A 26,183-nucleotide genomic window follows, 5' to 3' on the forward strand; every position below is an offset into this window, starting at 1 on the left:
GAAGGCCTCGTTCCTCCGCCAGCGCCGCAGGCGCTCATTCTCTGCTCCTTCTCCTTGAGGCGCGGATCTCTGCCTCCGTCTTGAGCCGCGTGGCCTCCGCTGGATGGGCGGCCAAGGCTTCTCCGCGAGGCACCCGCTCGTGGGGCCTCGGCCGCTGCCGTGCTGCGTCTTCTTTTCGAGCCAGCTGCCGCTGCCGCTTGGCCTCTTTCCGCCAGCAGGCCAGGCGGGCGGCCTCCTCGGCCAGCTCGCAGGAACCGGCCGGCCTCGGGGCCTCCAACTCTGCTTGGGACTTCTCGGCTGGTGGAACGTGGACTCCTCCTCGGCCCTCGCCCTTGCGGCCAGCAGCACCTCCATCTCGCCCGCCACCTGGCCAGGCTCGGCTTCCAGACTTCCTGGCGTTTCTGCGTGGCCGCAGCCGCCTCACGGCTGTAGCCGGCCAGCCCTCCTCCAGCAGCTGCACGCTGCTGCTCCCGCCTGCTCCTCTCGGGGCTCGCAAGCCGGATCAGCTCCTGCTCGCGGCCACGGCGCTGCTGCGCAGCTGCCTTCCGCCAGCTGCCGCTGCTTCTTCCAGCTCTTGTTCAGCCCAGCTCCCGCTGCCGCACGGCCGGGCTCCCTCCGCCTTGCCGCGCCGCCGCTTCCTCGGCCGCTCCGCCCTCCTTCCTTCTGCTTCTCGGCCTCAGCCCTGCGCCAGGCTCTTCTGCGTGCGCCACCCCTTCCCCTGCAGCCGCAGCGCGTATCGCCTCGTTGGGCCTTGAGCTGCCAAGCGGCTCCAGCTCCCCTCTGCCTCCTCACGCGCGGCGCTCGGCTCAGCCTGCTGCGCGTGTGCCCGCCGCTTCAGGCCTCCTCCCGAGCTGCGCCACCCGGCCACGTGTTCCTCTGCAGGGAGCGCTCAGCTGGGCTGTCCTCTCCGCGAAGGAGGGCGCGTTGCTCTGCAGGCTCCACCTCTGCACTGGCGCTTTGTGCCGTTCTCCAGGGCCACCTGTACCTGCCGTGGGCCCGCATCCACCTCGGGCCTGCGCAGCCGCCTCTCCGCCTCCCTCCGGCCTGCAACCGCAGCTCCTCCAGGGCCTGCAGGGGCCCGCTGCTTTCGCGCGCTGCCTCAGCCTCGGGCCTTCACGGCGCAGGGCCAGCTCCGCCTCCGCGTGCGCTTTACGGCTGCTCTCGTCCTCACCTGCTCCGCAAGCCTTGCGGCCTCCTTCCTGTGCCTGCCGCTTTTGTGCCTCCGCCTCCTCCGCCCGTGCACGCAGGGCCTGCAGCTCCCCCTCGGCCCCACCACGCTGGCGCTCAGTGGCCTCCAGCTGCAGGCGCACCACACGGATCTCCTCCTCAATGCGCAGCCGGCTGCGCTCCGCTGCCTCTGCCTGCCGGGCCTTGGCCTGGATCTCTGCTTCCGAGCTCTGCCGCAGCTGCTGCAGCTCCTCCTGGATGCTGCGCTTCTGCTGCTGCGCATCCACTGCCGCCTCCTCCCGCCGCACCACCTCCTCCTGCATGCGCTGCTGCAGCTCCTTCGCCTCCCGCTCCGCCTGTGCCTTTGCCTGGGCGTGCGCCTCGGCCAGCTGCCGCTGCTTCTCCAGCGCAGCCTCCACCTCGGCCAGCCGCTCGCGTTCCTCTGCCCGCTGCTGCTCAGCCAGCCTCTGCGGCCACAGCAGAGAGAAGAAGAGAAGCAGAGAGTGTGAACACGGGCAGGCACCAGCGCTCACAGGGCACGCACCGGCACAGTTCACTAAGACAGCGCGGAGCAGGGATCGGGGAAGACAGAGGCCCCAGCCCGGCGGAGGAGACAGCGTGCACCCGCCCAAGGCACTCGGGCAGCGATCGCAGCTGGCCCCACTGTGCTCACCAGCCTGGGGAAGGAGGCCCAGGCGTCCTCCCCGCTTCCCGCAGACAGGCGACGGAGACGGACAGGGAGAGAGAGAGCAAAGCAGGAGCTCGGAACCTGCGAGCCACGCCCAGCACGCAGCCCTGCCTGAGCTCTGCTGGACACCAGGGGGCCTGGCTCCCACCACTGGACCCCTCTCCCCAACCAGGGTGGGAAGCCTGGGTGGGGCAGGGTGAGGCGAGGCGGCCAACGTGGAGACAGCAGTGCAGACCCGAGCCAGCTCGGAAGAGGATTCAGGGCCACGCAGAAAGTAAGGAGAAGCCAACAGGTGGGTGCCTTGGAAGACCCCTCCCAAGCCCCACAACCCAACACCCCCGACTTCTGGCAGCAAAGGGTTGAGCGGAGAGGCCAACGCAGAACGCCAAGGTAGAGCACACAGGAGGCCGCTGGGCTGCAGAGGGGATGCTCACGAGGGAGGAGAGGTGGCGCCAGCCACTGTGGGGGAGCAGTGTAGCCGCGCCAGGCCAGGGGGCAGGCCACAGGTGGGGCAGGCTGAGCTGGGGGCAGAGGGTGCTGGCAGCGCCAGCGGGGAGAGTGGGGAGGGCCACAAGAAGTGGCCTCAGGCAGCTCCTCTGGCTGCGTGTGGGCCGCAACAGGTGGTGAGATAGACCCCTCCGCCCAGCCTCTGCCCAATGGGCTGTACCTCCTCCTCCTCCATGCGACGCAGAGTCTCGCTGATAAACTTGATATACTGGCTCGTGAGTGTGGTCAGCTCACTGTAGCGTGTACGCAGGTCCACATACTGTGAAGTACAGCCAGGGTTAGCCCTGCAAGAGCCACAACTCAAGAGGCCCGCCAGCTCCTCGTCCAGCTAGGTTCAGCCCCGCCCTACCTCCTGGATGACACTCTCTGACCCGGACTGGACCTTCGGCTTCTTGGCCGGGGAGGCCACCGGCTCAAGCTGCGCCTTGTATGTGACCAGCTGGAGTTCATAGTCCTGTGGGAATGCACTGTGGTCAGCCACCAGCTCTGCCCTCTGGTGACCCCTGTCCAGCCCCCAAACCCTCACACAGGCTTTCCCTGGCATGGCCCAGGCTCAGGGAAAGCCCGCTGCCCTGGCAACAGTCCTGGACTTGGGGCCTGGCGCAGGCGGCGGGGTCTTACCTTGATGGCGTTGATGTACTGTTTCGCAAACCTCTGGCACTCCTCGACCTTCTCGCCATGGCGCTCGATCTCTTCCACAAGGGCCTGGGGGACGGTGCGGTTAGAGCAGCGGCCGCAGGGCATGCCCAGCCACCCTGTTCCCACCGACCCAGGCCCACCTTCTCCTGCCGCAGCTGCTCCCGCACAGCCTGGCTGTTGGCCAGCGGCACGGCCTGGATCTGCTCCTGCCGCTGCCTGGCGTCCTGCAGCCAGGCGCCCAAGGGGTCTGCGCTCTCGCGGTAGTAACGCAGCTGGCGGCCCAGTTGCTCAAGCTCACGCTGCCGCACGTCGGTCTGGGCCAACACAGCCTGCCAGCGCTCAAGCAGCTGGGCAACCCGCTCCCGCCAGCGCTCCACTTCCACATCCCGCTCCCCGTGCCGCTGCTGCAGTCGCTCCCCCACCTCCTGCGCCCCCCGCAGCTCATCCCGCAGGGCGTCGAACATGGGCTGCTGTGCCTCAGCCTGGGACCGCAGCTTCTGTTGGGGACAGGAGGGGCGTGTGCAGTTTCAGCTGGGCCCGCTGTACCCCCATCCCACCGTGAGGTCCAAGCCCCGAAACAGTACCTTCAGAGAGGCCTTGGTGGCCTCGAGCTCCGGGAGGGTGGCCGGCACGGCCTGGGCCTCTTTGAGCTGCTCCTCGTGGGCCCTGAGCACCTCCTCGGCTCCCTGCGTGCTGTGGATCACCAGGCTGATGGTCTTGAGCCTGGCGGGAAAGCACGACTCAGGGCCAGGACATGGGGTTCGAGCAACAGCCCAAGGGGATGGAACCCGAGCCACAGCGACCCAAGGTGCTGCCTGCCAAGCCCAGACCCAACCCTGGGGGGTCGGCGGACCCTGTGGTCACAGGCTTGCTTCAGGAAGAACAGACTTGGGGAGAAGGAGGCTGGGAGCCTCTGCAACTCAAGGACACTCAGGCCCCAGCCTGAAGAGGGAAGAGGGAGTGTGCCAGCCAGGAACGGCAGACCCCAAGGCCCTGAGACAGGAAGAGCCCACTCTTGACAAGAGCCCACCATGACAATAGTGTCCTGGTGCCCACACAGCCTGGAAGCATAGTTCTCAGCCCTTGCAGCCCAAGACCAGGTAAAGGGGACACTAGGGTGGAAATGGCACCCTGTAGCAGACAGTGGCAGCCCTATCACTGTGTCGGTTTTGTGAAGAGTAGATAGGGGGTGGACATGTGGTTTGCAACACAGGAAGAGACTATGACATAACCCATTGGAAATAAATGCCAGAGGCCGTTAAATCCAGGCCAGGAACAAGACAGACAAGAGGCAAGGTGCGGAATTCCTTACTATACCGCTGAAAGTGGATCCACAGCCTCCCCACCTCACTCAGCAACCACCACCCAGCTCCACTCTCTCTTCCCCACACCCAAATCTCATCACCAGGAAGTCCCCTGGCCACCACTGTAGAAGAGCATGCAGCCCCGAACTCTTCTCACCACCTCTGTGGCCGCCACCCCAGCCTGGGCCTCCCACCACCTGGCCAGCACCTCCCAAGCCCACCTCGCCTGTGGCCAGGTGCACTCACTTCTCCAGGTAGATGGCAGACAGGCTGCGGACTTGCTCCAGCTTGCCCAGCGTCAGCTCCAGCTCTGAGCGCAGCGTGGGGGCCGCAGGTGATGGCTCTGGCAGGGCCAGGACCTTCTCGGCCTCGGCAGAGAGCCGGGCGACCCCTTTACCCAGTCCCTCCACCTCCGCCTGCGCCTTCTGCAAAGACAGGGAGTGGGAATGCACTTACCACCAGGCGCAGCACACAGTGCCCCTTGAGGGCCGAAGGAGGGAGGGTGGGAAGAGAGATGGGGAGAGGGATGGGACTGGACAGGGTGGGGACAACCCCTGCCTGCTGCTCAGCGATGCGCTGTGCACACTCCCGGGCCGGCTCTTTGTCCAGCGGCAGCCGCAGGCGGTGCACGGTGCGCGTCTCACAGGCCTCCAGCTGCAGCCGGATGTCTTTGAGCTCGGAGATGCAACGCTGGCAGCGAGACTCTTCCTGTGCACCTGGGGAACACATCCGGGTCACTCCACTGCCCACCTCACACCAGCCCAACCGCCCCAGCCCTGCCATGCCCTACCCTGCTCCAGGCTCTGCAGTAGCTGCTGGTAGTGGTGGCTGCAGGAGCCGTACTCGCGCTCGGCCATCAGCCGGTCCTCAGGCCCAAAGCCGCCTGCGTCCTGGCTGTCCCGCAGGAAGGCCTGGTAGTGCAACTCCAGGCTGTGCAGGGCTTGGCGCTGCTCCTCTGGCTTCAGGGTGCGGAACTGGGGGAAGCACGTGGGGCTAAGTGCCGGGCGAGGCGGCTGTGCCCTGCAGAATGCCCCTCCCCTCCTCCCACCCAGAGAGCCCCTGGCTGGGGGGCAGGCGTACCGTGGCCAGGGACCAGGAGCGGATGAGCTGCACGTCACGGCGAAGGCTCTGCCAGGCCAGAAGGCTCTTCATGTCCACGTGCAACTGGTGCCACAGAGTGACCAGGGCCTGGTGCTGGGCCTCCAGCCTGGCAGGTCAGGGCTGTAAGTCAGCATCATCAGCGTCCCACCCGCCGTCCACCCCCCACCTGCTGAGCCCCTGCCATCCACCTGGTGACAGCCTCCTGGGCCTCCTGGTTGGGCGGTGGCACCAGGAAGCACACGGAGGGCACGGCGGCCTCACTGCCGGAGCTGCTGAGCACCTTCCAGTGGGACGGCTGCGCAGGGCCCACCAGCTGGCACTCGTCACCCTTGTGCACGGTTACCTGGAACGGGCAGAGTTGGTGAGGACACAGCCACACTGTGCCCTGCCTGGCCACGCCCCCCGGTGGAGCCTGGGCCTGCCCTCACCTCCACCTGCTTATAGTCGCACACGGCCAGCAGGGGCAGGCGGCTCCGCATGGGGTGGGCTGGGTGGCGGGGCTTCAGCTGCACGATGGCCTTGGCCCGCTTGGCCAGGCCTGAGAGGTGCCCCTTGTACTCGTTAAGCTGTTCCTTTTCGTCCTGTGGGGGAGGAGCAGCATCCAGACAAGGGCCATGGAGACCCACAGGCCTGCCCCAGGCACCCCCAGACTCTGGACCAGGCCTGTGGGGTCCTCCTGATGCTCCCGGGGTGGCGGCACTTGAAAACAGGAGGTGTAGCTGGGACGGGCCCCGGGGGTTGGCCCCAAGCAGACCTATGCGCCCTCGCTCCTTCCCAACCCAGATAGAGCACCCTCCTCTCACCCCAGCTCACCACCATGTCCTCAGCTACGCTCTGGCCCCTACAGTGCCCTCACCCCTTGCCCCTCCCCTGCAGGCTGCAGAAGGTCACTACCTCCTCCCATCCCACCCCCTGCGGGGGCCAGGCTGCAGGATGTACCTGGGAGCTGCCGGCTCTCCCCCAGGCCCAGCCCTGCCGACCTCAGAGGCCATTCCAGCCTCCAGTCCCTTTTCCCTGTTACTCCCCACTGTGCCCCCACCCTCCTGGGTGATCCCACTCCTGCCCCCAGAGCACGAAGCCCAGCTCCACTCTGCCCACTCCAGATCTCAGGCCAAACAGCTGCTGCCCCTTCTACAGAACAAGGGCTGGCAACAGCTGCTGCCTTCAGGCTTCTACTAGCTCTGTGGCTGTGGAGATGGGGGTGGCCCCACTCAGACCGGATGCCTCTTGGCTCCCCACACCCTGCCTCATTCCCCCGTCAGCTGACCTGTACACCCCCCATGGTGCCTCCCAACCCCTGCTGGCCCCTCCAGTTGCCCCCCCCACCAGTCTCCAGGGTATCCATGCAGCCCAGACTCCAGGCCAGCCTCTGCTGACATGCCCCTGCACACCCCTTCCCTCACCTGGGCATCCTGCAGCAGGTCCTCCAGCCGGGTGACGGTGGCGGAGCGATCACAGCTGTACTTCCTACGCAGCGCCTCCTGCAGCTTCTGCAACTGCCCCTCGGCCTCCCGCACGTCTGAGAAAAACTGGGGCAGCGGGAGGGGGTCACGCCGGGCTACCTGGGACCAGAGCCCTAGCCCACAGCTCTCCCAGGGCAGGCCCAAGACGGGGGCACTGAGGAAGGAGTGGCAAAGCCCCCAGGAGGCCTGGGGAGCATCCCTGGCTAAGGCCCCGGTCAGGCTGCGGGTAGCAGCTGGCAACAGATAGAAGGGTTGCTGACTGGAGCTGCTGAGGGGGTCCAGGGGCTCCTCCAAGGCTGCCACTGAGCCACAGTGGGGAGGGGAGCTCCAGTTCTCACCTGAAAGTAGGCAGCGTTCTCCTTCAGGTGTGCCTCGATGCAGCAGCACAGCTGCAGCATCCAGCTCCACTGCGTCTGCAGGGCCGCCTGGAAAGACTACAGGGCAGCAGGTCCTTGTCAGTCCCACCTGGGGCCCAGCATGGCCCCCTCTGCAGCCCCGCCCCTGCCCAGGAAGCCCTGGGTGGCTCCCTCAGCCCTACCTCCACCGTGGGCCGGGCCGGGTGGTCCTCCCGCAGCAGCCGGTCCCCAGCACTCTGGAGCTCCTTGATCTTCTTCTCCTTCAGCTCCAGCTCCCGCATCAGGGCCTGGCACCAGGGCAAAGGGTCTCAGGGCTGGCCGGCCACACCCAGCTTTGCCAAGCTCCCAGCAAACTCGACCCAGGGCCCCCACTGGTCTCTGACTACAGGGAACAGCCAGGGCACAGCGGGGAGGGGGCTGTGGGGTTCAAGGGCGCTGGGCCACCCCTCACCGAGTAGCTCTCCTTCTTGGCAGTCATGTTGGTGTTGCGGTCGCTCCAGTCGAAGCCCACCTCCTCCTCCTCCTTCTCGTTTAGCCACATTAGCTCCTTAGTGGCAGCTGCCACAAAGCTGTGCAAGCTCTCCAGGGACCTAAGGCGGGCCTTCGAGGAGTTCTGTGGGCAGGAGGGTGCGTGTCAGCAGGCCGCGGACTACCCACCTCCCCCAGTTGGCCCTGCCCCCACTCACCAGCAGCTTGGCGTACTGCAGGTCCAGCCGACCCAGGCAGTCACGGTAGGCACCCCGGGTGGCGGGGGAGAGCTGGCCCTGCAACAGATGAGATGGTGAGGCCTGCAGTGGCTGGGCCCAGCCCACCCCCTCCGCTGCCCATCGCTCAGTGCCACCCACCTCATCACTCCGCGCCCGCTCAATCTTGGCCCGGAATTCTTCGATGGACTGGTGCAGGCCTCGGTGGCTGCCCAGCTGCGCCTCCACGCTGGGCAGGTCCACACCCCACTCAGCGCCATCCACACGGTGCTGGTTCTCCTCTACCCACGCCAGCAGGTCCTCCAGGTAGCGCAGAGTGGAGTCCTCCAGCTCAGGGCGCCTCTGCACACTCTGCAGAGTCGCCTGGGTTGCAGGGGCCGCCACGCCTGCCTTCAGCCGGAGGTTGTACTCGGTGCGGATGGCTACCAGGCGCTCGTGCAGACGGTATACCCTGGGGCAGTAGAGGACTCAGGTAGGTGTTGGCAGGCCTGGGGCTGTGTGGACCTGGGCATCAGGGAGGGCAGGGCGGGGCCCACCTGCGGTACATCTGCTCGCCCTGCGGGTGCCGTCCATCCTTGAGTGTCTGCACGTCATTGAACAGCAGCCGGATCATGCTATCCGCTTTGTCCAGGTCCCGTTCCACCTCCCCTGCCCGCTGCGGCACCTTGCCTGCGGCCAGCAGCCGGACATCCTGCAAGGTCGTTGTCGTGACTTGGAGCACAGCCGATCCCCCTCTGACCTCACAGGGGCCCTGGCCAAGACGGCCACCCTCACCTGCTTCCTCAGCCTCAGTGGGCCCCTGCCCCCGTCCCCATCCTTCCCCTTCCCTCCCTGCCCACCTCACGCATCTTCCTGCTGGCCTTCTGGGGGATTGGGACCAAGACCAAAGTAATTCTGCCCAGTCCAGGAACCCATACCCCCATGACCATGTCCGTGGGGTCCTGGGCCTCATTCTCCGTCACCCACCCCAGGTAACTCCTTTTGTAATGCTGTGTGGCCCTGTCCTCCTGGGCAAGCAGCGTGGGTTGGGCCCTCCCCTCACCTCTCCCCTCACCTCTCCCCTCACCTCTCCCCTCACCCCTCCCCTAACAGTAAACCGCTCTAGGGGAGGGGGCCTGGCGGGAGCAAGGCAGTCGCCCTGTGTTCTGCCCGGTGACCAGAAACTAACTCTGCCCAAAGCAGGCTGTGAGAGTTGGCTGCACTGTGAGAGTTGGCTGCAGAGGGAGGAGCTCAGGCCTGGACTCCCCACCGCATGCCCCGCCCCTGCCCCTGCCCTAGGAGCCCAGGCAGACAGCCCCCTCCTGGCTTTCCGGCTGCAGGGCGGGGCAGGCTCCTCTGGCTTCCCTCCCGTGCTGCCTGCCCCACACCCCTTACCGACTGCAGCAGGGTGTCGGCCTGGTTCAGCTGCTCCTCACACAGCCCCGCCTCCATCTGCAGCTTGGTCACGATGCGCTGAAGACACTCCAGCCTGCGGCAGAAGCACGGGGAAGGGGCCGCGTTGGCCGGGTCCGGCACAGCCCTGGCCACAGACTGTAGCTCGCCTCCTGCTCTGGCCTCCCTGCCTGTGGCCCACTGTCCTAAGGCCAGTAGGAGCTCGGGTTCCCCCACCGGGGGCGGGGTGGGCGGGGGTTTCCTCCCCAGGCAGTGACTCACCCTCGGGTGGTTCCCCTGCCACCACAGGGCCCCACCCACCTCTCAAACTCGCTGCGGAGCTGCTTCTCCCGCTCCAGGATGGCCACGTGCAGCTTGCCCCACTCTTTCTCCACGTCCAGTGGATGGTAGCCAGGGGGCACCTTGAGCTGGCCTGCCTGCACCGCTCCCTGTGGACAGGGGCCAAACTCAGGCCCTATATGCAAGGGGCAGGGGATGGGGCGCAGGGCCCTCAGACCCCAGCCCACCAGACCCGGGACAGCCCTGGTCCCAAAAGCAGGGCCAAGTCGGGCTCTGGAAGAGCCTTTAGGACACCCCCCACCTCCGGCGGCCCTACTCACCTCCAGCGATTGGTAGATGCCCTTGGAGCGGTTCTTGTCGGCCTCCTTGGCTGGAAGCTCCATCTCCTTAAACTTCAAGAACTGAGACCACAGGATCTGCCGGGGGATGAGGGTGTCGGCAACCATGCCCGGCCCTCAGGGCAGGCCCAGGACCCCGCCCCGCACGGCAGGCCCACCTCGATCTCCTCGAAGCTGGAGGGGAACCTGCGTTCCTCGAAGGCAGCAGTGTGGTGCCGTATCCACTGCAGCAGCAGCAGCACCAGCTCCCGGTACTCCTGCCAGCGCAGCTGCAGCTCCTGCGGGCAGGCACAGGCAGGCACGGATGGCTGTCAGGGGCCATCGGGGCATCCAGGCCCAAGCCCCCTGCCCTCCAGGCCCCCCACTCACGTTGGCCCTCACCCCATCCTGCACGTCTGGCACACGGGGCATGGCGTCATACAGCGACGAGACGTAGGTGATGATGGACTTCTCGTCGGGCTGAGGGACATCCACATCTGCAGGGAAGGGCAACTCAGCGGGGGCTCTGGGGCAGGCAGCAGGGGAAGGGGCAGGGAGGAGGGCCACGCAGACGTACCCTCAGGGTCCAGGAGCCGTGTCACTCCCAGGTCCCGCTCCGCCACAGAGAAAGCCTGGTCCAGGTTCTCCAGGTTGGTCTGCCGGTACACCTTGTTCATGTCGATGAGCATGGGCCTGGGACAAGCAGGTGGCTGGTCAGGTGGGTGGGACAAGACCAGCGGCCACACCACACAGGCGGGTGCACAGGCTTGCTCCTCACACATCCCAGCAACCACGGACCCCGCCCCACACTCACCCTGAAGGTACGTTGCCACACGGGCAGAGCTGAAAGCGCCCTGCCAGCCCCGTGCCCAGGAGCCAGGGCACAGCACAGAGGACTGTGCAGAGCGGAGAGTGCCAGGCAGCGCTCCCTGCAGCCACCCTGCCCACCAGGCCCCTCCGGAGGTGTCCACAGCGGGCACATGCTCCTGGCTGTGAGGACCACCAGGCCCCCCCGGAGGCGTCCACAGTGGGCACATGCTCCTGGCTGTGAGGACCAGCAGCCTGCAGGACCTCCAGCCTTGAGGAAGCGGTGGTGCTTCTGAAGGGCACCCGGGTAGGGCCGGGCCCTGAACTCCACCACCCCGAGGCGGCCAGCTGGCACTCATCTCTGTTCCTCCTGCCCTCCTCCCTGCCCCGACGTGTCTGAAGTTGCCTAGCGGAGGCACTGTGGGGTGCCCCAGCCCACAGCCCCTGCCCCGGGGCCATGTACTTGTGCCGGTGGATGATGGCATTGAAGAGGCGGCCGTCTCTCCAGCTGGAGGTGAAGTTGTCACATCGCAGGCCCTGGTACCCTTCCACCATGCGCTGTGACCACAGCAGCAGCTTCTCCTTGGCCGTCATATCCTCCGACTGCCCACTCACCTGGATGTCTGAGATCTGCCCACAGCGGACAGGAGGCCACAGCTCAGCCACGGCTGTCAGGCCTGCCCTGTGCCCACAGCCACATGCACAGGGGCAGGGGCAGCTCGGCACCCAGGGCAGTGCATGGGGCCACCAAGCTAGCCAGGGCAGCACTGGGCTCCAGGGCTTTCCCTGTTGGGAAGCTGCTGGGACTGGCCATGCCTCGGGGCCACAAGTCCAGCCACTCCAGCTGGTAGCATCTACCACCATGTAGCTCAGAACCCCCAACCCTCACTGCCACCACACAGCAGGTGCCCACTCTCCTAACTGGGGAGGGCTAGGCTGCACCCTGCACCTCCAGGGGCTGGGATGGAGCAGAGTGGAAGGACAGTGGGCATAAGAGGAGCCCATAAGTATACCCCTAAACCTGGCCCAGAACCCCCAGGCCTGGAAAAGGCTGGGGGTCAAGCTCCATCCCTGGTTTTGGGCTGGCAGGTGGGGCCTCTGGCAGCCTGGCTTTGCACTCAGTGGCATGCTCAGGCCAGGTTCTGCCCACCCACCCCTAGCTGCCTGTCGTCCTGCCAGCCTGTGTGACTCAGCTGCCGTGCCAGCACCAGGCTCTGCCTGCTCAGCTCTCAGATTTGTGGTTTCCTGTGCAGCCAGGACAAGCAGCGGGTGACTCAGCCTGCGCTGCTGCAGAAGCCTCCCCAGGGCAGGCACCGGGGCCTGCATTCCTCCATAGGGAGGCTCCAGGCCCTGCCCAGCCAGGGCCAGAGGGCACGGATAGGTGGCCTCAGAGAGAGGCCTGTACCCTCAGGCCACAGATCCAGTCCAGGGCTGTGGCTGGCAGGAAGGCACCCAGGCGCCACCATACCTATGGTGCCAGCCACCTCCTGGGCCACACCCCAGCCAGAAAGCAGATCAGCCCGCCAGCCGAGGAGCCCAGGCTACTCCGCAAACTCCTGCAGGGGGTGGGGGTCCTGGGGGCAGGCGTTCTACCTGGAAGTGCAGAATGATTGTCCAGATGAGGCCAAGGGTCAGCTTGGGGTTGCCGTCGGCAATGTCGTCATTCCTGATGTTCACCAGCTTCACCTGTGAGGGAGGGGCTCTCGGTCACGGCCCACAGGGCAGGGCTGGCTTAGTGAGGGGCTGGGTGGGGCCCAGGGCCAGGTAGGCAGCCTTACCTGGCGGTGCCGGAGGTAGTCCAGGGCAATCTGGACATTCTGCAGCTTGTGGAAACGCATTCTCCCCTTCTCCCGGGGCTGTGGGGAGGATCGGTCAGCACCCATAGTGCAGCTGCAGCTCCCAGGCCCCACCCTCAACACCCCCTAAGCACCGCAGTGACCGAGCCAAGGGTCTTCCCCAGGGGGCAGCAGCCCCTCTCATCCCAGGTTCACCCTCCCCCGCAGGGAAAGGGAGGCCACCGGCCCAGGGGCCAGGCCAGGCCCATCAGGGCTCGGGAAGTCCAGCGATCCAGGCTGAGGGAAGGAAGGAAGAGGTGGGAGGAGACAACAGCCAGGAAGCCTCATGTGGAGGGCAGTGGCACTAAGGGGGGTCCTCCTGCCCGGCAACGGCAGCCACAGCAGCTGCTGGTGGATCCCAGGCCAGCTCTGGGCAGCACGGTGGACAGGCAGCTTGACACCCAACCACCTGCCCGCCCAAGAGCCAGGCAGGGGTTGGCCGATGGGCCGCCAGCCCCCAGAAAGCTGGGCTCCATGGTCTTGGGGAGCTCCCGTGCCGCTGCGGCCAGCAGGCACAGCCACTCACCAGGCGTGAGCTCCTGCTTACGTCCCGCTCCCTCGGCTGCCCAGCCAGAGCAGGGCAAAGGGTAAAGGGCAGAGGTCAAGGTTCAGAGTCCAAGCAGCAGAGAAACCAAAGCAGAGCAGAGCGTGAGGTTACTGTGCCAGAGCCCCGATGTGGAGGGCAGCAAGGCCCAGAGCGGCCGAGGTCCGAGGGTTGCGGCCACTCCCAGGCCAGGCCCTCGACTGTGATGCCCAGCAGCCTGGGCAGGAGGCACTGCCAGGGACGAGGCCAGGCTGCCCCCAGGGAGACGGCAGGAAGGGCTAAGCTGGATTCTGAGTAGAGTGGGCGGCCGGAGAGGCCCCAAGGAGGGAAGGCAGGCAGAGGTCTCCAGGTGGGGGCAGGCAGGGCCCGGAGGGGGCAGGGGCACACGTACCAGGCTGTCCCCCGAGAGGACTTCCAGCAGGGAGATGAGGTTGTGGCCATCACGGAGATCTTCATACAAGTCACTGATGTGCCTCTGGGCCTGTGGGGACAGCAGCAGCTGAGGTGGCCAGCCCCCCGGAGCCACCAACAGTCCCTGGGAGGCTGATCCACCGAGTGGGTGCCAGTACCAGAGGGAAGGAGGCGGGGGCTGAGTCCCCCAGGAGCCCATGGAACACACCCCTGCCCCGCGGAGGCACCTACCTCTGCCCTCCAGTGCTGCAAGAAGAGACCAGGAAAAACCAGAAGGAAGAGGAGGAAGAGAAAGACAGGAGCAGGCATAGGGAAGAAAAAGGACAGAAAATAACAGGTTTCAGAGATGAAAGGTGAGTGCACAGGCAGCATGGGGACAGCCTTAGGCGGTGGGGGCCACCCTCCCTCAGCGGCTCCCGCAGCCTCGGCCCCTGTGACACACACGAGCACGCACCACCCACCTTGATGAGGTGTTTGTTGACCCACTTGGTGAAGGTTTTCTTCTGCACACGATCCCGCTCATCTGAGGGAAACAAGACCAGTTTACCTGGGGCCTGGGAGAAGCCCCGGAGGCCCTCCGGTGACCACCATGCAGACACGGCAGCCTGGCTGGCCAGGTCCCGCCTGGGGAGCCCCAAAGCCTCCCTCAGATCACACACTGAGACCCAGGCGCCCTCACCCGCAGCCCAGCCAGGACAGCGGAGACCCAGGTGCCAGGGGCCCAGGCGCCGCCAGGTGCACCACCCCACCCGACTCTTCCCCCGAGGAAATGGGAGGGTCCTGGACCGCACCCTGAGCCCAGGGCACACATGTCCTGTCCTGCACTCCCGCCGCCCCCTACAGACTGAGACCCAAGCAGGGGTGTGGCAGAGCCAGAGCCAGGGCCAGGGCCCGCTGGGGTGTCAGAAGGGAAGCTGTGTGTGCTGCTGACAGAGCAGCGAACCTTCCCCAGAGCGCAGAGTTCCTCGCCCGTCCAGGCCTTACACCTGATGCTCAGAGGCCCCCCATCAGCCTCGTGGGCTCCTGTTGGCCCACTCTGTGTTGGGTGGGGATGGCTGGCCCCCGACCCTCATCTCCAAGACCAGCCCCCCACCCGGTACCAAGGCTTCCTGCCACAGGATGTGGGCCTTCCTCCCACAGGGGCCCGCCCTGCCTGGCGGGGGTGCCCAAGGGGAGCCCTGCTACCTTTCTTGCCCTCAGAGGCCCTGAGCACAGCCAGGTACAGGTTGTCCTCCGAGCTGGTTCTCTTTCGGCCCAGGCCCTCGGGCGCCGGCACGCGGAGCTGGTTCTGAGACATGCTACCCCCACACCTTCGTCGCCCAGACCCTCAGCCTCGGCACAGTGCTCCGGGCAGCCCCGCGTGGCACACAGGCAGCTGAAGGCTGGCAGCCCCACGAGACGCTCACTCGGATCAGGGGCACAGGCTCAGCTCAGAGCCCCAGTCGATGTGGCCACTCCCTGCCTGCTGTACTCCCTGGCGAGGTGGGCCCGCCCCTAAGGCCCCACCCTGCCCAGGCCGCCAGGGAGGGGAGTGTCCCGGCGGGAAGGAGCAAGAAGCCCCCTCCCCCACAGACACGCCCTCAGCCCGCCAGAGACAGGAAACCGGGGTTTCCTCACCCATCCTGCCCAATGCAGTGCCCGAGGTGGGCACAGGGGGGGCCGGCACTTCACTGCACACCAGACGGTGCCAGGACCACAAAGGAACACAGGCCATCCCCACGGCCACCCAGAAGGACCCCCCAACAGACTGAAGGGCCCCCCAATGGGAGGGGCTCTGAGGCCACACCTCTCTTTGGAGCTCCCTCCAGGCCCGGGCCACGCCCTACTTCAGCCTCTGCCCACCCACCCTGCCGCGGAGGACTCGGGAAGCCGCTGACACCTGGCTAGGGGAGGGGGCCTGCTGCCCGTCAGCTCTTGCAGCACCCCAATCACACCTCCTCACAGACCTGCATGAAGCGGGGAGCACACCCTACCCCATGGTGCCTGCCCTGCCCCAGCGCAGGCCAGGCCACTGCTCCGGGGCCAGTGGGGTCCCATGCCAGGCCTAGCCCCTTCCAAGCTGCCCATCTGGCACATCCTGGAGCAGCGCCCACCTGCAGAGCCCACCCTGGCCCAGGCAGACACCTTAGGCCGGAGGCTCGAGGACTGACTCATGGAGGCTGGGCCCCGTGGGGGGATGGAGCATCAGGAAGCCCCAGGAGGGGGGGCCCTGCCAGTGAGTCAGGGATGGGGAGGGGGCCCAGGCCTGTGACTCACAGAGGGGAAGCGACCCCAGGGGTGGGGGGTGCTGTTTGCAGCTGGGTGGGGCTCAAGGGAAGCAGCCTCCTGCTGTAAAGGGCAAAGGGCAAAGGGCCAGCTCTGGTTGAGGCCTCTGGCTCCCTGGGGTCTGGGGCGGAGCTGCCTCTGGCCAGCTTCTGGGCCTGCCCAGCCCACCCGACCACCATAGGAAAGAATGCGCTGCCCCAACCACAAGAATGTTCCAGCCGTACATCAGGCAGATTCGGTCCAGCTGGGAGCTGCACTCAGGCCTTGGTTCTGGGAAGAGCTCACCCCACCCCATTCCTACTGCCCGTGAGGCTGTGAGGGAGGGGGTGCCCAAACCCCTCAGAGATGAGGAAGCCCCACGCCAAGGGGCACGGTCAGCCCCCAGGGCTCTGCCACGTCTTACACCCCACCCCACAAAGACACCCCTTGGTCTCCATGCATGGACTCTGAGCCTGGCGTGAGATTCAGGGTGACCCTCGTGCTCTGCCTGTCTGGCCCAGCAGCCTCCAGAACCTCAGGAGTCACAGAAGCCCCCAAACCAAAATCTGACCCCGTACGGGTCAGCGCCTCCAGTCATGTGCCAAGGACACCCCGCACCCCACACCTCTGCCACCCGTCCCTGGGTCCAAAGCCTCTGGAAACACTGTCTGCCTCTTCAGAAGCCCGGGGCCCAGCAGCTATCCTGAGGCCAAGCACGACGCCTGCTGGGCGTGAGGCTCTGGGGGCCCGGCCGTGATCAGGTGGCTCCTGCCTGTGGGAACGGGGTTGCCACTCTGCTGAGGGGCACAGCGTGAGATCCCGGAACAGCCAGGGAGGTGGGCACAGGGAGTCCAGGACAGCTGGAAACCAGGAGCCGGGGCCAAGGTCCAGGACCCGCGTGGGCCCCACCCTAGTCAGGCCCCCGTTCCAGCCTTCTCCCTGCCACTAACAGGCCTCCAAAGATGCCACCCTGGGCCGGGCCAGGGACAGGAATGGGGCAGGGGCTCAGGGAAGGGAAGGGGCAGGGTGGGGAGAAGGGCTGGGGCAGGGCAGGGCTGGGGCTGGGTGGGCTGGGGGCTCAGTCAGGAGCCTCCACCTCCCAAGCCTGGCTCGAGTTCCCCTTCCCCACTTCCTGCCTCTGGGCGCCTCTTTGTTCTGAGCTCTTCCCTCGTCATCACCTCCCCTCCCTACCAGCCCAGCCTGCCTCTTTGATCCCTACCATGGATGCCCCATTCCTCTTATTCTGACCCTAAAACCAACAGACACCCCCTCCCCACGGCCCTACCCAGCCAAGCCACACCCACCCTCTACAGCTGTGGCTCAGTTGGCTCTCCCACCTGGGACGTACCCAGAACACCCCCAGCTCAGGTGCCTCTGCACACCTGCCTGACACCTGTGCTGTCCAGGGCAGCTGACCCTCGGCCGCCAGCCCAGGGTCCCTCACGACAGGCACTGCCATGGCCCTCTGAGGAGTGTCGCCCCCCGTTTTATAGGTGTGGATGCTATGGCTGAGGTCCCGCCGCTAGTGGAGACAGTCCTAGGACGGAAATCCCAGGACTAGGGAGGGAATCCCACTGGCCCAGCACTGCAGCAAGTCCACAGAAGGCCTGGAGCCCCGCCTTCAGCACCTCCTCCCTCCCCCGCGTCCTGGAAATCCGGGCCAAAGCCCAGGCTGACGCGAAGCCGCTGGGAGTACGCCAGCCCCGCCCCCTCCAGCCCCTTCTCTGGAGACAAACAAATGGGGGTAGGGGAATATCGCCCCGCCTGCTTCCCCAGGTGTTTCCGGAGCTCAGGGGGCAAGGCTGCACCTGGCCAAGGCACCACCCCCGTCCCAGGCCGGGCGGCGGTTCCCAGCAGAGACCAAGCCCCACTAGGTGAGAGCGACGCCCACGCCACCGCACCCACCTACGCAGCACAGCTGCCGGTAGAGGTAGCCCCTGCGGGCCCGCTCGCAGCCCCCGTCCAGCCAGCACGGCCGCTCCAGCAAGACCTCCCTCGGCGAGGCAAAGGCGCCCCCCGCCCCCGACATGCCGGTCACGGCCTGAGCCCCGGTTCGAACCCCGGACAGTGCGGGGAGCTGGACCACGGCTGCGCCTCTGCTTCCAGCCCAGGCTGTGAGGCCGCCGGCTTGGCTCCCCACCTCTTCCACCTCCCCCCACAATCCGCCCACTGCGGGAGTGAGGCCCAGGCCCAAAGAACCTGCCCCTGGCGCACAGCCCCGCCCAGCGCAGCCAGGAAGCCGCGCCCCAACCCACGGGCCGGGCTGGGAGGCTGCCCCGGGACTGCCGCGGCATGGGAGGGGCCTCCCAGCAGGATGGCACTGTGGGGCCCAGGGAGGAAGGCAGGGCATGGGGCCAGGTGGTGGGCAGACAATGCTAGGGGCAGAACCGAGGGGCTGAGCCACGTCTGGCACCACCTGGGAGTAGAGGCATCCTGTGAGCCAGGACCGTGGCCGAAGGGGGCAATTGTGGGCTGAGGTGGGGGGACAGGGACAGTGTCTGGTTCCGGCCAAAAACATGGATGGGGAAGAAGCCCTCAGCCCAAGTCCCATCCTGGCAGCTGAGTCCCCGGCAGCTCCGAAGCCCCATCTCGACTCATCTCAAGTCCTGGGATCCAGCAGAGGAGCTGAGCCAGGCAGCGCCCTCACTGCAGGAGAGGTCCAGCCGGCCAGGTCCCCGATAGGCAGTCCCTCTGGCCAGAAGCCCATGCTTGAAGCTGCCCAATCCCCAGAGCCCCGCCCCAGGCTCCATTCACTCCAGCCCACCCCATCCTGCACTGGGCACAGCTGCCACCTGGGACCACAGCCCAGGAGCTGGTGACTTTGAGCAGGGAGGGCAGGGCACAGCCTGGCTGCCCCCACCCCCTGTGGGGCCTGAGGGCATGAAGGCACCTGCCTCACCTGTGTGCGGCTCCACCCCCTGCTCTGTGGGCAGGGAGCCACCTCTACTTCAGTGATGGCCGGACAGGCACCTGCCCCACTTGTCCCTGCCACGGCGGCTGCCACAGGCTCCTGCCCTGCCGGCCTCCCCTTCCACCCTCCCCAGCACAGGCTGCAGGCTGAGGGCCACCGCAGAGCCCGCCCCGCCCTGGGACTGCAGCAGGGTCAGGGTCTACACTGCAGGGTGGGGCGGGGGGCAACACTGCTTTCACTGACATGCAGCTTGGAAACAGGAAGAGGAGGGCACAGGGAATGAAGGGGCGGGAGGCAGGCGGCCCCTCTGCCCCGCCCCAAGTCCCTGGCAGCCACCAGTCGGGCTTACCTTGCTCGTCCTGTGCCCACCGACGTCCCCTGCGCCAGTGCCACACAGCGGCCAGGGTGACGACATGGCCCACAACCACCAGGGAGGGAAACAGGCTGCCTGAGGGCTCCATGGCCACCACACAGAACCGCCAGGGCTGCCCTTCCTGCGCTGGGAACCGGCTGCTCCAGGCTAGACAGCCCCCTCCCTGCATGCAGGGTGAGCGAGGGGGAGCGCCGGGACCGGAGCCTGCCCTGCCCGCAGGACCGCCCCATACGTGGCGGCAGCCCCGCGACAGCTCCCGCCCGCCTTCTCTCCTCCTCCCTCCGCCGGTCCGGCCCTGGGCACCTCCCCACCCTCACTCCCCACCCGGCCGGCTCAGCTGTCGCTGCGCAGAGCTACTGACACTCAAGGTTAGCTGGCCTTAACCCCTGCGTCCCCGCGGCCACACCCGCCGGGAGGAGGGGCCAGCCGCATGCTTGGCCAAGCTGCAGCCCCCCAGCACTGCCCGCGGCCTTGGCACACACCCTCCCTCCCAGCCTCCCCCTGCTGTCCCCACCAGAAGAGGGGCCTGAGCAGCCCACGCCGCCTCCAAGGCTGCCCTCTGGGGAGAGCCGACCGGCATGGAGGGATGCCAGAGCCCCCAACCCAAGCCTGCAGCTGATCCCACCGCACTCCCTCACTTCGCCCTCCTCACCAGCCCCAGCGCCCCCCGAGTGAGACTGGGGCTGAGGGGGTCTAGGTGAGGGCGCACGAGGCAGGCTGCGTGCAGGGCAAGGGACAGAGCCCCTGGCCTCCAGCCTCAGCCCCAGCCCTCTGGCTCCTGTCCCCAGCAAGGGGCCGGGATTTCACAAGGCTTTCAAGGGCTGCCCACCTACCGGGCACGATCTTCATCGGGGATGGTGGCAGGAGCCCACGGGGCAGACAGAGCGGGCCAGGGGTGTGGGAGGTCACAGGCCCCTCGGAGGAGGCACAAGCCACCAGCGGCAGCGTCGGGTGGGAGGAGGGCACGGCCGGCCGTGCCGCCGTCAGCAGCAGCTTGTGGGGGAGGGGAGCGGTGGGCAGGGACCCAGGGGATATAAATATCTGAGGAGGCGCGCGAGGACCGTCACCACCCAGACTTAGAACATGACGTGCAGCGCGAGGGCACCCAGGCCCCGCTGCAGTCGGGTCTGGCTGGGAGATGCCACCCGACACCTCGGTCCCCCAGCTCCCACAGGGGTTCTAATACAATACAGCAGGGCGCAGGGGGGCGCAGGCTCACGTCCCTGCAGGAGGGGTGCAGTCCCCACCCACCTGCCCTGCCCACCCAGGGGTCCTCTTGGAAAGGCCGCAAGGGCCAAGAGAAGAGGCTGCCCATTCTCCCAGAGGGCCCTGCGCAGGTCACGCAACGCAGCACCTGGCCCCTCGGGTGGCCGGGACAGCCACCCCAAGGTCACGCACAGGCCAGACACCCAGGCAGCCCGAAATCAGGGCTCAGGCCACCCAGGCCAGCGCCTGCCCCACAGCACAGCCTCTCCTGGGGTCCCAGGGATCTGGGATGGAGACGCCTCTCCTGGGCCACAGCAGAAGACTGGCCTGGCTCCACCCAGGAGCCCCAAAGCCCTGCTCTGTGGAAGGCCTGGGTCAGAGGGCCTGGTCACAGGCAGGCCCATAGCATGTCGTATGCAGATCAGATCCCAGTGCAGCCAGGGAAACAGGACGTGGGGCATGCACAGTCCCGCTCCTCTCCCTGGAACCCCCGTCTGCTGGGCACACCCCTTAGGCCCAGCAGAATGCACGTTGATGGTCTACCCCATCCCACAGCGTTGCTCCTGGCACCACATGGAACCCTCAGCAAAACCCATGAAGTCCTATACCATGAATGCGTCATACTGACCAGGAGCCTGAGGCGCCGCCCGCCGTCCTGCACGCTGCCATCTGAGCCCAGGTGGCCTCCACTGTAGTCACTTCAGCCCACAGCAAGGCACAGTGAATCAGCCTGGCCCCGGCCCACTAGGCAGGACACCCCGGTCCATGCTGGGAAGGCCAGGCACAACAAGAAGGCCGGGCCCACCCCAGCCTCCTGCTCTCCAGCCCCACACCTCAAAAACGTGTGGCTGAGGGAAATGCCTGCAGTGGCCCGCTCTGGGTGGCCAGGGGTTGGGTGGGCCCAGACAGCCCTGAGGGTCAGGGATACCCGCTGCCCCAAAGGCATGCCAGAGACGGCCCAACTCCCAGCTGAGCCCAGGACGGCATCTGGCCAGCAGTAGGCAGGGGCCGACAGGCTGGACGTTTCAGCCCACTCCCTGCCACAGGCTGGGGAAGCCTCAGAGGAGCCTGACTCAACAGCCTGGGTGAGAACCAGCTCCTGGAGGCAGGAATGCCCCAGGCTGGCAGCGGGCAGTTCTTCTACCACTCCACGGAGGCCCGGACGGGCCTGTGCTTCCGGGACACACATCACACACACCCCTGGGGCAGCTCCAAGAGAGGGCCGTGCCTATCCCTGCATCCCAGATTCTGGCGTCTGACGGCACAGAACTGTGGGCAACAGGGAGACAGGTCTGCCAGGGGCGGCCCCGGCCCCCTTGTGGCCCTGCATAGCCGGAGGCCTTGGTCCCTGGCTCCCCATCCTCTGCCTCCCACAGCCCCCAGCTCTGCCTGCCCTACCTTGGCCCAGCCGAATCAGCTCCTCCATGCTGTACCTGTCCATGGCTGCCGCACAGGCCAGGCCGCTCCGAGAGCCGGCAGGGAGGAAGGCGAGGCAGGAAGGAGGGAAGGGGTGGGAGGCAGAGGGAGGGCCCACTCATGCCCTGGTAGCAGCGGCTCCTCCTCGCAGCCACCCCTTAGTCAGTGAGCGGAGCTGAAGCCCAGCCGACTGACGGGTCAGACCAGCCGGGCAGATCCGCCTGGGGGTGCAGGGGACTGGCCTGCCTGCAAGAGCCCTCTGGCCCCAGCCCGTGGGTATTCCCTGCTGTTCCTGCCCCGCCCAGCAGACCCCACCCTATAGCCTCCCCTTCCCGCTGCAGGCCCCACCAGCCCAGCCCTGCCCTCCCACCCTCCTACCCACATTCCAGGCCTCCATGTGCCCAGTGGTATTTCATGAGCCAGGCGGGAGCAGAGCCCCAAACTGCCCACCCCATCCCACTCCTTGAGACTCACGTTCCTCAGCCCCAAAGGTGGTCCCTTCCTCCGCCTGAGTCCTCCCCAACCAACACAGCCCCAGGCATTGTGTCTCGGGGCGATGGTGACACCTGCCTCCCCTCTCCATACCTCTCCACCCAGATGCTTGCTGACCAGTGAAGTGCAAATCAAATCCCACCATAACTCCCCTTAGAAGCCTGCGAGCGATCTACAGAAATCCGGTAAACAGGAGACTCGGCCAAGCCAGTGATCCCTGTGGAGAGCTGGCCGGGCCACAGTCCACCTCCACCCAGGGCACCCTGTGGCCATGAAGAAGGGCAAGGCAGCCAGGCCACCTCCAGGCGCCCTCCTTGACACAGGGCCACAGAGGGTCAAGGAGGGAGGTCGGAGGCACAGGCGTGTCCTCCGTGTAGAGCGGAAGTGGTGGCGGCTCCCGGCCCCTGCCCTTTGCTGAGAGAAGCAGCTCTAGGTGCTGTGTGTGGACAGTGCTCGCCATGGTGGTGGCTGCCTGGCCCCTGCCTGTTGCTGGTGCATGGACAGCGCTCAGCTGGCGTCTCCTCCACACAATCCTCGGTTCCTTCAGAATGTTGAGCCAGGCAAAGCATAGCTATTTGCAAGGTAAATTAGGACTGGGCGGTAGCTGTAATCTCAGCACTTTGGGAGGCTGAGGCGGGCGGATCACCTGAGGTCAGGAGTTCGAGACTAGCCTAGCCAACATGGCGAAACCCCATCTCTACTAAAAAAATAAAGCAAAACTTAGCCAGGCGTGGTGGCTCACGCCTGTAATCCCAGCTACTCAGGAGGCTGAGGCAGGAGAATCGCTTCAACCCGGGACGCGGAGGTTGCAGTGAGCCAAGATTGCGCTACTGCACTCCAGCCTGGGCAACAGAGCGCGACTCCATCTCAAAACAATAAATAAAATAAAAATGAAATGTACATGAAACTCACATATAAAAACACACTCCTACAGCTTCCCATCACACCAAGCAACTGAAACTCTCTGCCACAGGTTCAGGGCCTTCCCATGAGTCCCTCCGGCCTTCCGGCCTCCCTCTGTCCCTCTCTCCAGGCTGCTCCTGGCAGGGCAGGCACCTCCTCAGAGCCCTCCCTGATTGCTTCTGAAGCCACTTCCCCATCACTCTCGCCTCACCCAGTTCACCCCACATATCTGGGGCCCCTGGGGCAGGGGCTCCGTCTGGGTCTGGCACTGGCCTGTGCATGGCTAAGCAAGCAGGTGGGCGGATGGCTTCCCACACAGATGTGCTGCCAGCAGGCCCCGAGGGGCCCCACCCAGGGATAAGCAGACCACCAGGGCACAGGGAGGGCAGGGGCCTCACCTCAGGGGTACAGCTGGCGCTCCCTAGCCAGGGCTGGATGGAGAGGGGTAGCCCATCCAACAGGGCCATCGTGGACCCGCACAGCTGGCCCACGAGCTCTGACCTTGCCCTTCTGCCGACCCATGGAGCGGCTGTGCAGTGGGGAAGGGCAGGGTAGCTCACTGCTTGATCACTTAAACTCCGAGAAGTCCATGGTCTCAGGTATCATCAGAACTGCCACGGGCTGTATGCAGGGCCATCATGACCCCTGCCACTGCCTGAGGCCCAGCCCTGGCCCTCTGCCCCACTCCACATCCCAGCCTCCTCCTTCCCCTAGCTTCCCATCCCCAAGCTCAACCCGTGAGGTCCAGGGGAGAGAGGGGTCTGAGCCTGCTGGCCCTGACTCATCCCGGAGCTGTGGCTCGCTTCCTGTTGGAAACTCTGAGCTGCCGCTGGCGGCTGTGGCTTCAGGGGGACTGAGTCACCTCCATCGGGGAGGGGTGCCCTCCACTCTGCCTGCTGCAGCCACACCCAGCACCCCCCCCCCTTGGCCCTGTCGCCAGCTGCCTGCCCTGCAGGCCCAGCCCAGCCACGGACAAGGAAGGAGAAAAAGGAGGGGAGGGGCTCCCAGTCACCACACCCAGGAGTTGAGCATGAGGAGGCTGGGCTGCCAAATGAGCAGGGAATGGGTGGGCAGGGGTGCCGGGTGGGAGAGGCCAGCAAGGAGGCTACATGGGCTGGGTCTTTGTTTCATGCCTCCTGTCGGGAGACATGTCGTCTATTTAGAGAGGAGCTAGAGAGGACACACAACCTGTCTGAGACCTCAGAGACAGCCAGGAGGGGAGGCCAGCCTCCACCCCACAGCCTCACTGATCCTCCCAGATGGGCCCAACAAGTCCAACTCACCCCAGGCCAGCCAGCACCAGAGCTCCGCCCAGCACCCCATATAGGCAGCTGTGCCCCAAACTTGGGCCTCCCCTGGGCCCCCTCCCCGACACCCCTGGCAAACTCCTGGCCACCCTGAGAGCCCCACTCTAGGCCCCCTTCTTCAGCCTGAGACAGCAAGCTGCTCCCCAGGTGCCAGGCCCAAAGAGGGAGGAGGGGGCCAGGCTGGCCTCAAGCTGGGGGATCGGGCCATCCCGAGCCAGCACGGAGGGCAGAGTGCTCCACAGTGCGTGTGTGAGCCTTGGGCTGCAGGGGACACATCTGCCCACCTGGGTCCTGCTGGTACAGGTGCTTGTGGACAGACGGAGGCCACAGAGAAGGGGCAGAGCAAAGGGTCTCTGGAAGCCTCTGGGACGACAGGACCCGTCCTGTCCTGTGGGACCTGGTTCATACAGGGAAGGGCCTATCTAGGCCCCAGGCTGGGCCAGCACACACCACACCCCAGCCTGGCAGCCTCTGCCATGCCGGAGGAGCCACCTGCCTGGACCCTGTGCTTCTCCCCATCCCGCCCAGGGCCGTCCCCAGCCACCACCAAGCCCAAGCTGGCCAAGCACTCAGTTACTGGTCACACTGGGCACTCTGTGCAACACCAAGCCTGACCCATCAACCACCGTGGCAGGGGAGGCAGCCGGGCCACGTGCTGGAGGAGGGCCACACCCAACCAGCGCCAGCACCTCCTCGCACACCCCCACCTCGGTGCCAAGGAGCCTCGGGGCAGACAGGTCACTGGGACAGGAGAGGAGGCGTAGGGGGTGAAGCCAAGGGCAGTGTTGGAGAGGGGGAGGGGGCGCCCCAGGGTGTGCCTGGGGAGGCACTGGCATCAGCCACAGGCTCCTCCTTGGCCTATACACCCCAAGATCCCCAGCCGAGGAGGAGGGGCCATGTGGGTCCATCAGCAAGCACACCCCCCACCCTCGGACGGGGGGGGGCCACCTGCTGGTGTGAGCAACGCTCCACAAGCCGGCCGACCACTGCAACCACTCCAGCCCAGGCCCAGGCCCAAGACCCGACAAACCAGACCCCCACTTTCCACCCCTCATGACTTGGGGTCAGGGTGCAGCTGACCTGTGGCTGGGGCAGGCTCCGGGCCTGGCCTGGCCAGGGTCCCCTGGGTGGTAGCAGGCACCACAGAGGTCTCAGGTGACACCTCCTCAAGCTCCTTCCGACGGTAGACCCGCTGCTCCTCCACCGGCAGTGGCCCCCGCTTGGGTGGGGAGCCCAGGGGACCCTGCACAGCCTGCACATGGGGGGTGCGGCGTGCGGGCATTACCATGGCGACGGGGCGGCGCACGCGCTGCAGAGAGGCGGGCACGATCTCTGGTGGCAGGTGCAGGTACTGGCGGAGGTGGGCAATGCCTTCATTGGTGAGGTACCAGTAAAAGTGGCACCAGGCAAAGGTCTCGCGGACCAGGCCCCGTGCCCGCAGGGACGCCATGGCACGCATGACCTGCAGGTTGGTGACGCCGGGCACATGGGGGTGCCAGCTGCGGGGCCGCCGGTCCTTCTTGGCCACCATCACACCCTCGCGGAAGAGCACTTCATAGATGGCCCGCAGCTGGTCCCGTGGCATGAGCATGCCGGCCACCATGGCTGCTGGAGCCAGGCAGGCAGCGCAGGGGCAAAGGCAGCAGGCGGGGCACAAGAAGGCCCGGGGCACCGAGAGAGGCTCCCGCGCTACAGGGTGTGACAGCGGGCAGCGGCAGGGCAGGCAGGCAGGCAGGCTGGGGTGCTGAGCCTGAGGGCGCGGGCTCCCGGCTGTGTGGCTCGCGGCGCCTGGCTCCGTGCAATCCCTGCCGGCACTG

At 66.4% G+C, this 26,183-nt stretch overlaps 1 protein-coding gene across 1 annotated transcript in view; it reads right to left on the bottom strand.

The window, feature by feature from the left end:
• Window positions 1-26,183, bottom strand: part of PLEC (plectin) — a 35,389-nt gene extending 9,206 nt beyond the window's left edge. Inside the window, 40 exon segments of the mRNA XM_017883477.1 lie at window positions 1-45; window positions 47-304; window positions 307-387; window positions 390-536; window positions 538-564; window positions 566-832; window positions 834-947; window positions 950-1,039; window positions 1,042-1,113; window positions 1,116-1,634; window positions 2,523-2,621; window positions 2,712-2,816; window positions 2,984-3,067; window positions 3,142-3,498; window positions 3,586-3,724; window positions 4,552-4,730; window positions 4,864-5,021; window positions 5,096-5,279; window positions 5,386-5,512; window positions 5,595-5,749; window positions 5,835-5,987; window positions 6,810-6,935; window positions 7,208-7,303; window positions 7,408-7,512; window positions 7,677-7,838; window positions 7,912-7,989; window positions 8,071-8,380; window positions 8,466-8,620; window positions 9,304-9,397; window positions 9,622-9,749; window positions 9,921-10,016; window positions 10,097-10,216; window positions 10,308-10,414; window positions 10,495-10,610; window positions 11,188-11,354; window positions 12,318-12,410; window positions 12,503-12,580; window positions 13,495-13,584; window positions 13,976-14,037; window positions 25,447-26,183. Of these exon segments, the coding sequence (XP_017738966.1) occupies window positions 1-45; window positions 47-304; window positions 307-387; window positions 390-536; window positions 538-564; window positions 566-832; window positions 834-947; window positions 950-1,039; window positions 1,042-1,113; window positions 1,116-1,634; window positions 2,523-2,621; window positions 2,712-2,816; window positions 2,984-3,067; window positions 3,142-3,498; window positions 3,586-3,724; window positions 4,552-4,730; window positions 4,864-5,021; window positions 5,096-5,279; window positions 5,386-5,512; window positions 5,595-5,749; window positions 5,835-5,987; window positions 6,810-6,935; window positions 7,208-7,303; window positions 7,408-7,512; window positions 7,677-7,838; window positions 7,912-7,989; window positions 8,071-8,380; window positions 8,466-8,620; window positions 9,304-9,397; window positions 9,622-9,749; window positions 9,921-10,016; window positions 10,097-10,216; window positions 10,308-10,414; window positions 10,495-10,610; window positions 11,188-11,354; window positions 12,318-12,410; window positions 12,503-12,580; window positions 13,495-13,584; window positions 13,976-14,037; window positions 25,447-25,969 (6,066 nt within the window). The 5' untranslated portion in view covers window positions 25,970-26,183.

Source organism: Rhinopithecus bieti, unplaced genomic scaffold, assembly GCF_001698545.2.
Source record: "Rhinopithecus bieti isolate Rb0 unplaced genomic scaffold, ASM169854v2 scaffold_13617, whole genome shotgun sequence".
NCBI lineage: Eukaryota > Metazoa > Chordata > Mammalia > Primates > Cercopithecidae > Rhinopithecus > Rhinopithecus bieti.